At 59.3% G+C, this 11,668-nt stretch overlaps 1 protein-coding gene across 1 annotated transcript in view; it reads left to right on the top strand.

The window, feature by feature from the left end:
- LMNB2 (lamin B2) overlaps positions 1-11,402 on the top strand; it is a 15,230-nt gene extending 3,828 nt beyond the window's left edge. Inside the window, exons 2-11 of the mRNA XM_011964119.1 lie at positions 1,992-2,148; positions 2,235-2,360; positions 5,532-5,702; positions 5,785-5,910; positions 6,183-6,403; positions 6,588-6,870; positions 7,123-7,230; positions 7,730-7,849; positions 7,972-8,082; positions 8,646-11,402. Coding sequence (XP_011819509.1) covers positions 1,992-2,148; positions 2,235-2,360; positions 5,532-5,702; positions 5,785-5,910; positions 6,183-6,403; positions 6,588-6,870; positions 7,123-7,230; positions 7,730-7,849; positions 7,972-8,082; positions 8,646-8,687 — 1,465 coding nt within the window. The 3' untranslated portion in view covers positions 8,688-11,402. The remainder of the gene's footprint in view (positions 1-1,991; positions 2,149-2,234; positions 2,361-5,531; positions 5,703-5,784; positions 5,911-6,182; positions 6,404-6,587; positions 6,871-7,122; positions 7,231-7,729; positions 7,850-7,971; positions 8,083-8,645) is intronic.
- Positions 11,403-11,668: the final 266 nt, after the last annotated feature.

Below are 11,668 nucleotides of genomic sequence, written 5' to 3'. Positions count from 1 at the left end.
GATGGATGGATGAGTAGATGGATGAGTGGGTAGATGATGGATGGATGGATGGAGATGATGGATAGATGATGGATGAATAGATGGATGAGTGAGTAGATGATGGATGGATGGATGGATAGATGAATGGATGATTGGTGGATGGAGAGATGGATGAGTGGATGGATGGATGGATGATGGGTAGATGGATAGATGGATAGACAGTGATAGACAGAGCAATAGCTATTTGTAAGGCCGGGCGTGGTGGCTCACGCCTGTAATCCCAGCACTTTGGGAGGCCAAGACAGGTGGATCACCTGAGGTCGGGAGTTCAAGACCAACGTGACCAACATGGAGAAACCCTGTCTCTACTAAAAATACAAAATTAGCTGGATGTGCTGGTGCATGCCTGTAATCTCAGCTACTTGGGAGGCTGAGGCAGGAGAATCACTTGAACCCAGGAGGCGGAGGTTGGGGTGTGCCAAGATTGTGCCATTGCACTCCAGCCTGGGCAACAAGAGTGAAACTCCATCTCAAAAAAATAAAAAAGAAAGAAAGAAAGATAAAGCTATCTGTAGATTGATATATATGGACATAGATAATATAGATAAATACAGTTGTTGATGGAGATACAGTTAGACAGGTGGTCACTTTCAGTTCTTGGGCAAATGTCTAGGTGGTCTTTTGAAGGGCACTGGGGGGCCGGGCACGGTGGCTCACGCCTGTAATCCCAGCACTTTGGGAGGCCGAGGCGGGTAGATCACCTGAGGTCAGGAGTTCGAGACCAGCCTGGCCAACATGGAGAAACCCCATCTCTACTAAAAATATAAAATTAACCGAGCCTGGTGGCTCATGCCTGTAATCCCAGCTACTTGGGAGGCTGAGGCAGGAGAATCGTTTGAACCTGGGGGGCGGAGGTTGCAGTGAGCTGAGATCACACCATTGCACTCCAGCCTGGGCAGTAAGAGCTAAACTCCAACTCAAAAATAAAAAAGAAAGGCTCTAGGGAGAGTCGGGAGTGTATTCTGCTGGGTAGGAGAGGCCCCTGTCACTTCTGACCTCTGGCCACGGGCTTGAGCCTCCTGGATGTGGATGTTCTTTTAATGTCCAGCCAGCAGCCTTTGCTGTGTTATTCCAGATACACCCAGTTGTCCCCATCCTGGGGTGATTCTGTCCCCAGGGGTCACTGGGTGATTCCTTGGGACATTTGTGGTTATCAAAACTGGGCAGCGAGAGGCTCCTGGTCTGAAGTGGGTGGAGGCCAGGGACAGGGCTCAGCACCCTGCAGTGCCCAGGACCACCCCAAATGTCAGCAGTTGTGACGCTGAGAAACCATGGGTGTCCTCACTGTTGCTTGGGAGGATATAGTTAGTTCCCTGCGGGGAGGGGTGGCTCGCACCTGTAATCCCAGCACTTTGGGAGGCTAAGACAGGAGGATTCCTTGAGGCCAGGAGTTCGAGACCAGCCTGTGCAAACAAGTGAACCCCTGTCTCTTTAAAAAAAAAAAGTTTAAGAGCCTAAAATCCATAGTGGTAGTATTTGTGTGTTTAAAAAGCCTGAGTATTTGCTATCTCAAATATCTAATGCTGGAGCTAATTTGGTTTAGTGGAAGACCAGGTAAGCCTGCTTCAGACAGCTTAAGTTTACAAACAAGGCCGACTCTTCAAAGGCCAGGGTCTTCCTTTGTGACATTAATAGAGGATGCATTAATTTCTCCCCAAGTGGTCCTCCTGGGTCCAGAACGGGCAGGAGAGGCTGGAAAAGCCCACGCCTCCAGGGTGGTCCCAAGCACTGGTGCCTGTCACTTGCTGGCCTCCTGACAGTGCAGGGCAGATAATGAGGGCACGTGTGCCTTTGCCTGGGTGCGTGCGGCTGCGTCGTCTGCGGGACGGGAAGGTCTGGGGCTCGGAAGCCCCGGTGACCTTGTCTTTGGGCTTGCCTGACGCCCCCTGAGGTGCTCCCTGTGGCCCCATGGACCTTGCCCCTCCCCGCTCACTTGCCCTCTTGACTTTCAGCGCCAAGAAGAGGGAGGGAGAGCTCACGGTGGCCCAGGGCCGTGTGAAGGACCTGGAGTCCCTGTTCCACCGGAGCGAGGTGGAGCTGGCAGCTGCCCTCAGCGACAAGCGCAGCCTGGAGAGTGACGTGGCCGAGCTGCGGGCCCAGCTGGCCAAGGTAGGTGCCAGGGGCCGCGGGACGCCCCAGCAGGGCATTTTCAGCAGACACATTGTCACACCAGCTCGCTGTCCTGTGTCTGCCAGGCCGAGGACGGTCATGCAGTGGCCAAAAAGCAGCTGGAGAAGGAGACGCTGATGCGTGTGGACCTGGAGAACCGCTGCCAGAGCCTGCAGGAGGAGCTGGACTTCCGGAAGAGTGTGTTCGAGGAGGTGAGTAAGCAGCCTGGCCTCCAGCCTGGCACAGCAGAAGCGCAAAGTCCACCCTCACGGCTGTGGAGGGTGGAAGCCCGGGGGCACCGTGTGGCCGGGGTCCCTCCCACGGCTCCAGGGAGGCTCCTTCCTGCCTCTCAGGGCGTCCTTGGCTTCGACTGCGTCTCCCCAGTGCCTGCCTCTGTCTTCCCACGCTGCCTCCCCTCTGTGTCCATACTCTGTCCTGCAAGGACACTTGTCATTGGACTTGGGCCTGCCTGGATCATCCAGAGGGACCCAATGGCATCTGCAGAGACCCCATTTCCAAATAAGGTCTATTCACAGCTGCTGGGGATGGGGACGTGGGCACATCTTTTTTTTTTTTCTTTTTTTTTTTTTTGAGACGGAGTTTCGCTCTGTCACCCAGGCTGGAGTGCGGTGGCACGATCTTGGCTCACTGCAACCTCTGCCTCCCAGGTTCAAGCGATTCTCCTGCCTCAGCCTCCCAAGTAGCTGGATTACAGGTGTGCACCACCACGCCCAGGTAATTTTTGTATTTTTAGTAGAGATGGGGTTTCCCCAGCTTGGCCAGGCTGGTCTCGAACTCCTGACCTCAGGTGATTCATCCGCCTCGGCCTCCCAAAGTGCTGGGATTCCCGGCGTGAGTCACCGTGCCCAGCCAAAACACATCTCTTCAGTGTCAAGAAAGGTCTATTTTGATTTCTTGCCTTTCTAAAAGCTTGGTGTTCCCACCCTGAGAACAGAACCCCAGCTGCCTGGGATCCTAACCGCTAGACCGTGAGGCAGGCGTCAGGTGCATCTTCTGGGGACCACTGTCCAGCCTCCCACAGGGCCTCCTTGTCCAAAGTGACGGTGGGGCCCGCGCTCCCCACCCAGCCTCCTTCCTGGGGCCTCTGCCTCCAGGGGCTCAGAGAGGGGAGTGGGGAGAGAAGGCGTCGTCGGCCTGTGTCCTTCAGAACCAACTGTGATGTCACAGTGCAGGGTGGAATGCCGGGGCTGGCCGGGCCCACACTCACTGCCCAGGGAGAGCTGCTGACTGCTGGTGGAGGGATGTCCAGGCTGCTCAGGAGCCATGCCCCGCTCCGGCCAGGCCCAGAGCGCGCGAGGGCCCCCGCAGGAGCCAGAGGGGAGGCCGCCAGGGCAGTTGTGAGGGGGTCTATGGAGGAACCTGTGAGACAGCCCGTGAAGAGACTCATGAGGGCTTCTGCGCGGGGGCGCAGGAACATGCCCCAGGTAGAGCCCACAGGGCACCTGGGAAGAGACCCACGAAGGCTGTGCAGGGGCTGGGAAGAGACCCCCGCGGAGCCCTCACAGGGAGCTGTGGTAGGGAGCCTGACGCAGGCCTGGGCAGCCCACAGGGTGCAGAGTCCTGGGAGGGCGGCCGTGGAGGTGGGTGCACAGCTCGCAGAGCTCTGCTTGGCCGGGCCACCCGCCTCGCTGACTGCGAAGGTAGCCAACTTCCTTCAGTAGCGTTTCTGCTGTTTTTTTGTTTGTTTTGAGATGGAGTCTTGCTTTTGCCCATGCTGGGCTCAGCCTCCCAAGTAGCTGGGATTATAGAGTAGCTGGGATTGTAGGTGCACGCCACCACACCCAGCTAATTTTTTTTTCTTTTTTTTATTGAGACGGAGTCTTGCTCTGTCACCCAGGCTGGAGTACGGTGGCACCATCTCAGCTCACGGCAACCTCTGCCTCCTGGGTTCAAGCGATTCTCCTGCCTCTCAGCCTCCTGAGTAGCTGGGATTATAGGTGCGCATCACCACACCCAGCTAATTTTTGTATTTTTAGTAGAGATGGGGTTTCACCATGTTTGTCAGCTGGTCTTGAACTCCTGACCTTGTGATCCACCTGCGTTGGCCTCCCAAAGTGCTGGGATTACAGGCGTGAGCCACCGCGCCCGGCCTCTGCTGTTTTTATAAACCAGTCCCGTGGTGATAAGTGACATGGTTTCTGTCCCGGAGTGGGGGGAGCTGGGAAGAGGAGGAAGGGGCCGTTTCCTTCCTGAGAGCCATGTGAGCCCCAGTTGGTGCCTCTGCCCTGGTGTGACCCCGCCTTGTGTTGAGACAACTGCCCAGTGGCTCCCCTGCCTTGTGGCCCGGGCATCTCATCACTGTCAGGGCCGGGTCTGCTGCCCCCCTGTAATGTGGGCCCTGAGGTGGGAACATCAGTAATTCACTTTCTTTGTTTTGTTTTTTGTTTGTTTTGAGATGGAGTCTTGCTTTGTCGCCCAGGCTGAAGTGCAGTGGTGTGATCTCAGCTCACTGCAACCTCTGCCTCCAGGGTTCAAGTAATTCTCTTCCTTCAGCCTCTAGAGTAGCTGGGATTACAGGCGCCCGCTACCACACCTGGCTGTTTTGTATTTTTAGTAGAGATGGGGTTTCTCCGTGTTGGCCAGGCCGGTCTGAAACTCCTGACCTCAGGTGATCCGCCTACCTCAGACTCCCAAAGTGCTGGGATTACAGGTGTGAGCCACCACGCCTGGCCCGCTTTCTTCAATAATGACTTTTATGAGAGAGTCATTTTTTTTTTTTTTTTTTGAGAGACACGGTCTCCCTCTGTTGCTCAGGTTGGAGTGCAGTGGTGCGAACTTGGCTCACTGCAACCTCCCAAGTTCAAGTGATTCTCTTGTCTCAGCCTCCCGAGTAGCTGGGACTACAGGCGCCTGCCACAACACCCAGCTATTTTAAGTCCACCTTTTTAAAGTGTACAGTTCAGCATTGGCAGGATCTCCACAGGGTTGTGCAACCACCACCTCTAATTCTAGAACATTCCATCACCCAAAAAGAAACCCCCCCCATCAGCAGTCACTCCCAGCCCCGGTACCCACCCATCCTCTCCCTGTCTCTGTGGATGGTCCTGTCCTGGACATTTCATGGAAATGGGATCACACACGGTGGCCTTTTGTGTCTGGCTTCTCTCGCTGAGTGTGACGTCCTCAAGGTGCATTCATGCCTGGCGGTGTCAGAGCCTCAGTCCTTTTCGTGGCTGAGTCACCTTCTAGCGCGTGGATGGCCCCTGGGTCGCCTCGCACCTGCACGTGTATTGGTTTGTAACTTGTGCACAAGGAGCCAGGAATTGCCTGGAGGTTCCTCTTGGCGCATTTTGGAGCCCTCCCTTGCGCCTGGTGCTTGGGGCCCAGGCGGGCCCGGAGGGTCATGCAGCCTCGGTCCGCAGGAGGTGCGGGAGACGCGGCGGCGGCACGAGCGGCGCCTGGTGGAGGTGGACAGCAGCCGGCAGCAGGAGTATGACTTCAAGATGGCGCAGGCGCTGGAGGAGCTGCGGAGCCAGCACGACGAGCAAGTGCGGCTCTACAAGCTGGAACTGGAGCAGACCTACCAGGCCAAGGTGTGGCCGGCGGGCGGCTGGGCAGGGGTGGCCGGTGGGACCCCCACCCCGCGCCTGCGCTCACCTGCCCATCACCCCACAGCTGGACAGCGCCAAGCTGAGCTCCGACCAGAACGACAAGGCGGCCAGTGCGGCTCGCGAGGAGCTGAAGGAGGCCCGCATGCGCCTGGAGTCCCTCAGCTACCAGCTCTCCGGCCTCCAGAAGCAGGTGACGAGCACAGCGCCACCGCCCGCCGTCCCCCTGGCCCGACCTCTGGGCCCTGTCCCGGATGTGCGGGGCGCGGGGCTCTGGCCTCTTGGCAGTGGATGGAGCCCTCGGGGCGCCCAGAGATGCCCTTTCCCTCCCGTCCCGTGCGCCCCATGCCCAGGCCTGGTCTCTGCCCCAGTCTGCGGTGAGGGCCCGTCTCCCGCAGTCCCAGGATCACCCGGGCCTTGTGACCCCGGGGCTGCCCTGACCTTCGCCGCCTGCCCCCTCCGCAGGCCAGCGCCGCTGAGGATCGCATCCGGGAGCTGGAGGAGGCCATGGCCGGGGAGCGGGACAAGTTCCGGAAGATGCTGGACGCCAAGGAGCAGGAGATGACGGAGATGCGGGATGTGATGCAGCAGCAGCTGGCCGAGTATCAGGAGCTGCTGGACGTGAAGCTGGCCCTGGACATGGAGATCAACGCCTACCGGAAGCTCCTGGAGGGCGAGGAGGAGAGGTGCGGCAGGCCAGGAGGCTCGGGAGGGCGAGGAGGAGGGGCGGGGTAGGAGGCGAGGCCAGACGGGGCTGCTGGGAGTGCTGGGCAGGGGTGGAGGTGGGGCTGGGCCGCGGCCGCCACTCTGCGTGCCCTGGGCTGTCTGGGGCTGCCACCACCAGTCCCGCCCTCCTTGCCTTCCCCACAGGCTGAAGCTGTCCCCAAGCCCATCCTCACGCGTCACCGTCTCACGAGCCACCTCGAGCAGCAGCGGCAGCAGCACGTTGGCCGCCGGGCGCCTGGGCCGCAGTAAGCGGAAGAGGCTGGAGGTGGAGGAGCCCTTGGGCAGCGGCCCAAGCGTGCTGGGCACGGGCACGGGTGGCGGTGGCGGCTTCCACCTGGCCCAGCAGGCCTCGGCCTCGGGCAGTGTCAGCATCGAGGAGATCGACCTGGAGGGCAAGTTTGTGCAGCTCAAGAACAACTCTGACAAGGTGACCGGAGTGACTGGGATGGGGTAACGGGTTGACCCAGCTGATGGGGGTGACCAGGGTCAGGGTGACGGGGCCGCCGGCCGATGCGAGGCAGGGGACAAGGTGACCGGAATGACCGGGGCACAGGGGTAACGGGGTGACCCAGCTGGTGGGGGTGACCCAGGGTCAGGGTGACGGGGCCGCCAGCCAGGGCGATCAGGACGGTGTCCCAGTCCTGGTGGCTGAGGGTCAAGTGTGCGCCGTGTCTTCCAGGATCAGTCTCTGGGGAACTGGAGAATTAAGAGGCAGATCTTGGAGGGGGAAGAGATCGCCTACAAGTTCACGCCCAAGTACGTCCTTCGCGCCGGCCAGATGGTCACGGTAGGTGGTGGGGCAGGAGGGCGTGGGTGGCCACGGATGGGATGTGAGGTGGGGCCAGGGGGCTGGAGGAGCAGGACTCGGTAGGGGGTAGGGATGGTGGTGGCACCAGGCACCGTCTAAGAGCAGTTGCCGCAGTCATAGAACCTCCATGTGCCGGCGTCACCCCACTGGGCCTCCCTGGAGCCTGAGCTGTGTGCCCTGGGTCTGAGTCCAGGCCGTTGGGGCTGGCAGGCGTCCCCGTGAAGTGTAACAGTCGGGGCATGGGCCGTGGAGCCTGGTGGGCGTCAGATCCCAGCTCAGCCCTGCTTGCCAAGAAAAGCCTGGTCTCTTCTGTATCCTGGGGGCCATCGCCCTGAATAAGCCTGCGTCGGCCTGGAAGGACTGAATGCCCAGGTCATGGAAGGGCATTGAAGGGGGCTGTGCTGTAGGAGCCAGTGGCTGACCCACGTCCCTGGAACCAGAGGGGACCCTGACGGGGCTATTGTTCCTGGGTCCCCAGGTGTGGGCCGCTGGTGCCGGGGTGGCCCACAGCCCCCCCTCGACGCTGGTGTGGAAGGGCCAGAGCAGCTGGGGAACCGGCGAGAGCTTCCGCACCGTCCTGGTTAACGCGGATGGCGAGGTAGGTGCCCAGCTTGGGGGGTGGTCAGCTAGAGTCCTGGGCAGGGCCTGGGGACCCTCGGGGCGGCCACGGCAGCTCTGGGCCTGATCCCTGGACGCGCTGCCGTGTCCTGTCCCGCACAGGAAGTGGCCATGAGGACTGTGAAGCAGTCCTCGGTGGTGCGCGAGAATGAGAATGGGGAGGAAGAGGAGGAGGAAGCGGAGTTCGGCGAGGAGGATCTTTTCCACCAACAGGTAGGACTCCTGTGCCCACTTGTGGCTGGGGGGCAGCCTCTGGGGCGGAGTGAGCTCCTGCACACACACACACGTGTGCTTGCCGCACCCCCGGCGGGAGCTCCATCTGGCTGCCGTGGTCCAGGGTGAAGCCAGCCTGTTCTTGCCGCCTGGGTCGTGCCCGTCATGTGGATTTGCGACATCACAGACCTCAGGGTAGCTGGCCAGGGGGTCCCCTGAGAGGTGGGTGTTGAACAGCTCCCAGATGCTCTCTGGTCAACCAGGCTTCCTCAGTCCAAGACACAGGTCCCTTCAGTATTGGCTTCTGGGGAGAAGGTGGGTGCCAAAGCTACACCGCGTTAAATGCACGTATCGCAAGATTCCTGTGACTGTTTTGGAACCCAAAACAACGTGTCCTCACAGGCGGGCTCATGGGGAAGTGGAAGTGGAATGGAAGGCTCTAGAAGTAGACACTGCTGTCACTTAGCCCCTCCCTGGTGGGGAAGTGGGGGCAGCCGTCTACCTGCCGGCCGCCTCCAGGCTGGCCCTGATCATGGTCGTCCTTCCTTGCTTCCTTCCTGCAGGGGGACCCGAGGACCACCTCGAGAGGCTGCTACGTGATGTGAACCCACACTCCTCATCCACACACCTTTCTTTACCCAGAGCCACTGAAAACTATTTTTATATCATTGGCTTTCTTTAGTTCTTGATACATTTCTAGAGAATTTCTAAGCAAACTGCCAGAACGTGTGGGTGGGTCTCCCCCAGCCTTCCCTCCCAGCGGGTATCCTCCAGCCTCACTTTGCTGCCACTTCACCGCTGCCCCGGAGACTTTTCAATCGCACCCCACTCCCCATCTCACCATTTGGTCAAATTGGAAGCCCAGGGCCAGGACCCCGAGGTTTAGAAGATGCTTGGGCTTGGAGGGAGGAGGGCCGGCGAGGCTAGAGAGGGGACAGGAGACGGCCCTGATGCAGACAGAGCGCGGAAACTGCGTAGGAATTCAGTGGTGGGTTTTTTGAAGGCTTTCTGCAAAACCAAATTCAGAATCCAGGCGTCGACCTGGTGGGGCCGGGGGCCAAGCCTGCATTGTGGCTGCCCAGCTTCTGACAGCAGGAACTCCTCAGGCAGCCACGCAGCGGGTGTGGACCCGCGTGGGGATGGCGTGGCCCCCAGGGCGGGTTTTCGCTCTGCTGCCTGGGCTTCCAGATTCCCGTTCTGCCAGCCCACCGGCCGGGTTTCTCGGACCGTTGAGTTTATTTGGGGGAGTTTTCCCTCAGGTCAGTTCCTGACTCTGCAGGGCCAACAGGGCAGGGGAGGGGAAGACCCGGGGAAGGAGGAATGAGGACAGTCCCGTTGTAAGACCTGTCACGATAAGCAGGGAGGGGACACAGCTGGCTGCCTCGGAGGCAGAGGCTGTGCAGCTGTCTGCAGGGAACGCCACCATGTGGACTCCCTGGAGGAGAGCGCTGCGGAGCCCCTCCCGGGTTCCGGCTCCGTCTGCCCTGCGCCTAGATATACACATGCATCTGTCCATACTGTAGCTTTCATCTGTGATGTTCTCGCTGAAGCCATGTTTCTCAGATAGGCCAAGGCCACCTGACTCCTATCACGACGCCCCCAGGCCCCTCAGTCCAGCTTCCCAACGCCTGGCACCCCCTTTGGCAATAGCTCACCGTTTACACCCTCCCTCATAGATACACAGAAGTTATTTTTTTAATGGATATTTATTTTTTTACATTGGTCAGTACGCAGGTCAGGAGCTCACGCCAGGGCCTTGAGGACAGGCTGACTCTCCTCCCCGGGGTGGTGTGGGACTGGGGGTCACTCCGACAGCAAAGCCTCCTTCAGAAAGTGCAGCTCGAGTCTTAAAGACACCAAAACTGAGCCATGGGCACGCGCTGTCTCCAGGCCTTGGCGTTCACTGCAGGGTGAGGGCAGCACTGCTCCCCGTCACTGTGCATCCCGCCTCCCTGGGGACTTGCCTGTGGGAGGAAGGAATGGGGGGCCCCAGCCCCAGGCCGGGAAGTAGCCAGCGGCCGACAAAGCAGAAACACCCGCTGCTCCATGTAGCCCCCACTCGCTGTCCTTGCTCTCAGAAGTCCCTGTCCCATGTGGATCAAGGGGGGCGCGTCTTACCAAAGCATTTCCTCCTGGAGGGGCCCGACAGGCTACCACGCTGTGCTCCCAGTCAGGCGGCTGGTAGGGAGCTTTGCCCGCCCCAGGGATACCCTCTGCCAGCCGCTGGAAGTGGGAGTGCTGGCGACAGACTGTCCTCTTCCCCACCTTCATGGCAGGAATCACCTGGACCCGAGTGGCCAGGCTTCGTGCCAGCGAGTGTTCTGGGGGTGGGTCTTGGTAGTCTTGTCCTGTGGGGAGTATGCAGTGGTCTCAGCCACATCCTGTGTGTTTTGGGCCTGGGGGAGCAAAGCTGTCTCCTGGAGTTGGTCTGTAATTTGCTGACAGCCTCACAGGCTGGGCTCAGGGACAAAGTCCCCCCCCAAACCCACAGGTCCTGGTGTCCAGACGCTGCCCAGCCCTGTCCTGAACACAGCACGCCCCAGATCCACAGAACCCCACACCCTACATTTGCCTTGGGTGGAGCTGGGGGTGGTCCTAGGACTGCGGGTGCCCTTAGCTGAAGGGAGTGGGGAGAGGTGTGGACTGTGCAGCCTGTGGGTGATTAGAGGTTCATTGGGAATTGAGTCTTTGGAAACACTAAGAAAATCAAAGTTTTAAAAGTTATTTATGGCCTGGGAAACAATTTTGTCCCCAAATACGCTTAGCTGTGTGCCGCTTAGAACGATGCGAAACCATCCCTCTGTTGTAAGCCCATGCCCTGTGACTCCAAGCCTAGCGCCCTCCCTGCGAAGCATCAGACGCCGCCCAGCCCTGGGGGGAGGCCCACGGCTGCTGGACCAACGCGGGTTCTGGGGTGCACAGCCCAAGGTTAACGCGGAAGCCTGCCCCGCTGAGCCCAGGAGGCCTGCGGGCTGACCCAGAATCCGATCATGCACCTGTCCTCATGCCAGCGGCTTTGGCTGGGGTTGGTCTGAGGCCTGCACGCGGCAGTTCTTTGTTAAAGATCGGAGGAACTCGGTCCTGGGGCGTCGCCGCCTGCAGCGTCTTCCAAGCCCTGCGTCCAGCGAGTGTCACAGCACAACCTGCAAACAGAGCTGGGCTGTAGCCTTGGAGCTGGCATGGACTTTCATTTCCGGATTCGGTTTTTAAGAAGATGCATGCCAAATGTGTTGTTCTTTTTTTTTTTTCCAATGATTTGTAATATACATTTTATGACTGGAAACTTTTTTGTACAACACTCCAATAAACATTTTGATTTTCGGTTCTGCCTCTTGAGTTTATTCCTGCGCGGGGAAGCTCGAGCCGGGGCCTCTGTCCCCAATGAAGCGGATGTCTAAAACCCCTCCACCCTCAAGGAAAAGGTGACTGGCGAGTATAGACAGGCCCCAGGCGATGCATGGGACCCTGCCCGTTTTTTTCTAGTGAGCCTCCGACTCTGTAGCACTAGTGGACGCTTCGTCATGTGATGCGACCGGGCTCCGCCCCGGCAGCAGCACGTCATATAGATGCGCCGGGTGCCTCGTTC

The sequence above is a fragment of the Colobus angolensis genome, unplaced genomic scaffold (genome assembly GCF_000951035.1).
Source record: "Colobus angolensis palliatus isolate OR3802 unplaced genomic scaffold, Cang.pa_1.0 Scaffold64, whole genome shotgun sequence".
NCBI lineage: Eukaryota > Metazoa > Chordata > Mammalia > Primates > Cercopithecidae > Colobus > Colobus angolensis.
The sequence above is the reverse complement of the archived record's forward strand: the minus strand, read 5'-3'. Positions and strand labels throughout refer to the sequence as shown.